Source organism: Frankliniella occidentalis, unplaced genomic scaffold (genome assembly GCF_000697945.3).
Source record: "Frankliniella occidentalis isolate FOCC.00 unplaced genomic scaffold, Focc_3.1 Scaffold11, whole genome shotgun sequence".
Classification (NCBI taxonomy): Eukaryota; Metazoa; Arthropoda; class Insecta; order Thysanoptera; family Thripidae; genus Frankliniella; species Frankliniella occidentalis.
In genome coordinates, this window is record NW_026267141.1 from 2,644,857 (window position 1) to 2,649,244 (window position 4,388).

The 4,388-nt window shown below is 54.9% G+C and overlaps 2 protein-coding genes across 8 annotated transcripts in view; both read right to left on the bottom strand.

The window, feature by feature from the left end:
- Positions 1–4,388, bottom strand: part of LOC113216618 (adenomatous polyposis coli protein) — a 65,328-nt gene that overhangs the window by 16,328 nt on the left and 44,612 nt on the right. For 4 of the 7 annotated variants that reach the window (XM_052277634.1, XM_052277631.1, XM_052277632.1 and 1 more), the window contains exon 1: positions 869–1,365. The exons of 2 other annotated variants lie outside the window; for them this stretch is intronic. In XM_052277634.1, the coding sequence (XP_052133594.1) occupies positions 869–1,261 (393 nt within the window). In that variant the 5' untranslated portion in view covers positions 1,262–1,365. Of the gene's footprint in view, positions 1–868; positions 1,366–4,388 lie in introns of those variants that run through there. One more of the 7 variants, XM_026436365.2, reaches the window with a different exon arrangement.
- LOC113216638 (zinc finger protein 271-like) overlaps positions 2,210–4,388 on the bottom strand; it is an 11,736-nt gene continuing 9,557 nt past the window's right edge. The window contains exon 2 of the mRNA XM_026436405.2: positions 2,210–4,058. Within this exon, the coding sequence (XP_026292190.2) occupies positions 2,537–4,015 (1,479 nt within the window). The 5' untranslated portion in view covers positions 4,016–4,058 and the 3' untranslated portion in view covers positions 2,210–2,536. The remainder of the gene's footprint in view (positions 4,059–4,388) is intronic.

The window sequence follows — 4,388 nt, forward strand, 5'->3', positions numbered from 1 at the left end:
GGGAGTACAAGGATCGAGTGTTCAGCGTTCAGCTCGTCCGTACGGAAAGGGCGCGGGGCGGGGAGGGGCCTCCAGCAGCTGTTGGCAAAGCCCCAGCGCAGCGCCGCGGCGGGGCCGCAGGGCCGCATACACGGCAAAGATACAAGTTCCCTAAACACCACCATCAGTTTAGTCGTGTTATGCAAATCTGGTTCCATGGCGGAGATAAATGCCGTGTCGAGTTGCGTGCTGCGAAGCTAGGCCATTCGGATAGCGCAAGCTTTGATAAGAACGGTCCGTAAGAAAACACGGTAGGACACACGTAAAAATGAAACAAAATAGGAGAGAAATTCGTTGTTTTTTCGCCCTTTTTCAGAGGTGGACAGAGACATCAGGCGCTCCTGCTTCGGCCACTGGGTGCACTGCAGTGCCGAAGGGAGTGGGAAGGGGCGGGGGCTGCGGGGAGCGGGGAAAGAGTTGTAAACAGTTTACGATTGGAACTAGGCCGGAATAGAAAGCATTCGGAGGGGGGTATTGGGGGGGGGTCGCGATTTCACCAGTGGGTAAGACAAATGTTGAGCCAAAACATCAAAATAAGAATAGTCCCAGAACGCTGTGGGACGGCCATGGCATGGCGCCCGCGCCCGCCTGGCTCGCGTAGGCACCACGGCGACACCTCGGCCAGGAGGGTTGCCTACGCGCCAGGCGGCTCGAGGGGGCGCCGTGCACTGCCATAGTGTCTGTTCTCCAAACCACCCCCTCCAACCCCCCGCCCCCCTAAGTCGGGGGGTCGAAAAAGCTGCGCTCCCCCGGCCCGACCCCGCGCTGTTGCTGAACCAGCAAAGATGGCGGCTCTGGTGCGCTCTGGTGCGCTGGCTGCGACGGCTACCTGGTCGTAGATGTTGTTGTTGTTGTGCTGCAGGCGCGGGGCGGCGCTGAGCGTGCGCCGGGCGTGCTGGCGCTGCAGGTACAGGTCGTTGTCGTTGAGCACGGGCAGCGGCGGCAGCGGCAGCTCCACGGCCGTGTCCTGCTCGTCCAGGTCGGCGGCCAGCAGGCTGCCCACGCGGTGGTGCTGGCTGCGCCGCGACACGCGCTCGTTGCGCCGCGTCTTGGACGTCTTCTCGTCGACGGCGTCCTGGTTGTTGTTGTTAATGTTGATGTTGTGGCGCATGTTGTCGACGGGGTCCTCGCTGGCGCTGCGGCGGCCGCGGTGGCGGTGGCGATGGTGCCTGCCCGCCTTGGGCACGGGCAGCAGCGACTGGGCCGAGGCCGCCGAGGCCATGCTGCCGCACGACGGGGTCCTGGAGGCCTCACACGGAGAACGGCGCCAACGGCACGACGACGACGGACCGAGACGGCGCTGCTGCCGCCATGGCGGCTGGCTGACTGAGCGTCGCAGGGCCTCGCCCCACACCACCCCCGCCCCGCCCCGCCGTGGAGGCCTCCGCTCGGCCCCGTGCGGATCGATACCCTGCTCCTGCCTGGCCCGGGCCGCGTCCGGGGCGCCACCCGCCCGCCCGCCTCCGCCCCTGCTGCCGCAGGGCTGCCGTAGGGCTGCCACCCCTTACGCCCGCCTGCCTCGGACGCGGCCAGCGTTTGGCCATCCCGGCCCCGCCCGGCCAGCAGCAGAGGCCTCGCCAGGCCCGGCGACCCTGTGGGGGCCCTGCGGCCTGTGGCGGGCGCTGTGGGGGACCAAGCCCGCGACCCAGCCCCAGCCCCAGCCGCGGCCCGCAGCGGGCGCAGCGGCATAACAGCTGAGTGGTCCAGGAGGGCCCCGCGGCCCCGTAGGCCGGCGCTCCCCGATGGCGGGTCCAGCGGGGCGCGACGGCGTGGCCGACGGGTCGGAGACACAGGGTGCCGCTGCCAGGGGTTCTTCCACCCGCGCGGCCCACCTGAGTCGCAACTTGCAGCAGGCGAACCCTTTTGACGCTTTCCCCTTGATTTGCGCGATGCAAAGACAAGTGAACGCGCTGCGTCACGACGACGACCCGCCGGGCAAACAAATCTACTAGTCACTTCCTAGCAAATAGATGATCAGCCCTCGCCCCCCCCCTCCCCTCCCCGCGTTTTTGGTTCAATATTTTGTTGAAAAAACGTATATCCTCTTGTATTTGTGAATTCAAAATATTTTAAAGTAAAGCATCTGTGCCGTAGAGTTGCGATACGCGAAACAGGCTCTATAATATCACATTTGAGCTAAAATACAGAGTTTTCATCAGAGCGTCGAAAATGCTGATAAACAAATAAACTTTATTTATTCAAATATATTTTCAAAAATTACATTACATACGTAACAAGAACCAAAACAGATGACAATAATTATCACAAAATGAAACAAAATTCTTTAAACTGTAAGTTTTCTGAAAACAGAACCAGCAAACACCAAAAACTAAAAACCAAAACCATTCGAAATAACGAAGCAAATGATTACTCTATTTGCTTATCACAGGAAAATAAACCAAAACTTCATTCTTTTTAAATGATTGACAAATATTTGTTTCTCCTCCCTAAGATATTGCAAATAGGTTCAAATATTCCCCGATCGAGACAACTTTCTCTAGTGGTCGGAGCATTCTGTTTGCTTCTCGCTCGCGTGGGTTCGCACATGCCTTGTCAGAACTCCAGATTGAGTGAATCTCATGTGGCACACTTTGCACTCAAATGGTTTTTCTCCGGTGTGGATGCGCAGATGAGTCCGTAGCGCTCCCGTTGTAGTGAATTTCAAGTGGCACACGGTACACTCATAAGGCTTTTCTCCTGTGTGGGTTCGCGAATGTACCCGAAGTGAGGTAGAGACAGAGAACTGCTTGTGACAAACGGGGCACGCAAATGGTTTCTCTCCTGAGTGGGTTCGCAAATGGATCTTTAGCTCGCCGGATGTTGAGAACTGCTTGTGACATTCGTTGCACTCGAATGGCTTCTCTCTTTCTCGTGAGTGAATTTGCAAGTGATTCTGTAGACCATGAAGTTGGGAAAACTTTTTATGACACACATTGCACTCGTGTGGCTTCTCTCCCGTGTGGGTTTGCATATGCAATTTCAAAACAGAACCTCGGCAGTACCTTTTATTACAAATGGTGCACTCAAACGGTTTTGCTCCTGTATGGGTTAGCTCATGCTTCCGCAGATCGCCTGAGCCACAGAACCTCTTCGGACACAAGGAACAAGCGAATGGTTTTTCCCCTGTATGAGTCCGCATGTGCACTAGCATGTTACCGTGTAGAGAGAATTTCTTCTGGCACACGGTGCAGTCGTAAGGTTTCTCTCCTGCGTGGGTTCGCAGATGCTTTCTTAAACTTCCCTTATCAATCATTTTGTCGCAAATAGTGCACTCGATTAGTTCCTTCACCGAGTGAGTTCGCAGATGACTACGCAGACAAGAGTCATTGGCAAACTTTTTCAGACAGACTGAACACTCATATTTTTTTTCTCCGGTGTGTGATTGAGCATGTCTCCACAGATTAGGCCACTGTGAGTACTTCTTCGGGCACAACGAGCATTGGAAAGGCTTTTCTCCAGTATGGGTTCGTAGATGCACCTGCCGTGCGCTAGAAGTGGAAAATCTCTTGTAGCATACGGCACACTCAAAAGGTTTCTCTCCTGTGTGGCGCCGCAAATGTCTTTTCAGAGCCTCCGCTGTTGCGAACGACTCGTTACACACGTCACACTTGAATAGTTTCTCACCTGTGTGTAAAATCTGGTGCCTTTGGAGGGTGCCCGATTGTGAAAATGTTTTGTCGCACACACTGCACCTAAATGGTTTATCTCCTGTGTGGACTCGCACATGAACTCGCAGGTTTGCGGAACTACAGAATGTCTTTAAGCACAAAGAGCACTCAAAGTGCAATTTTTCTCGCATTTTCTCTGAGTGTGTTCGCAAATGAGACTGCAGCTTGCTTGATGTTGAGAATACCTTGCGACAAACACTGCACTTATGGGGGTTGTTGTTGTTTCCTGCGTGGACCTTCTCTTTGTTGGCTTGGCAGCCCGCCGCAGGGGAGCATCTTCTCCCACAAACTTGGCACTTGTCGGGCATCGCAATGGCCTGTATGAAGCTGACAGTGGGGTAGTTCGATTTGCTGGAAAGAAAGAATAACTCATATTAGCGATTTGCCTGTGGCCATCAGAGAAGGAGAAAGGTGAGTAGCGCCCGGCCCCTTGTATTTATGTGAGACGGTTAACTTCTTCCTTTCTTTTCAATTTCTGGTAAGGACAATAACAGCCGAAATAAGAACGGTTATGGTTGAGCATGGTTGACCGTTTGGAATATGTACCCGAAAATGTTATCAAAAACTCGAGAGAGGACAAGAGGGGTCGAACGGCTAAGGGGAAAGCAATTGGAGGTCACTTGGCAGGTACATGCTGCAGCAGAAGCCGGCAGTCATCGTGACATGGCTGGGAGGGGCCCC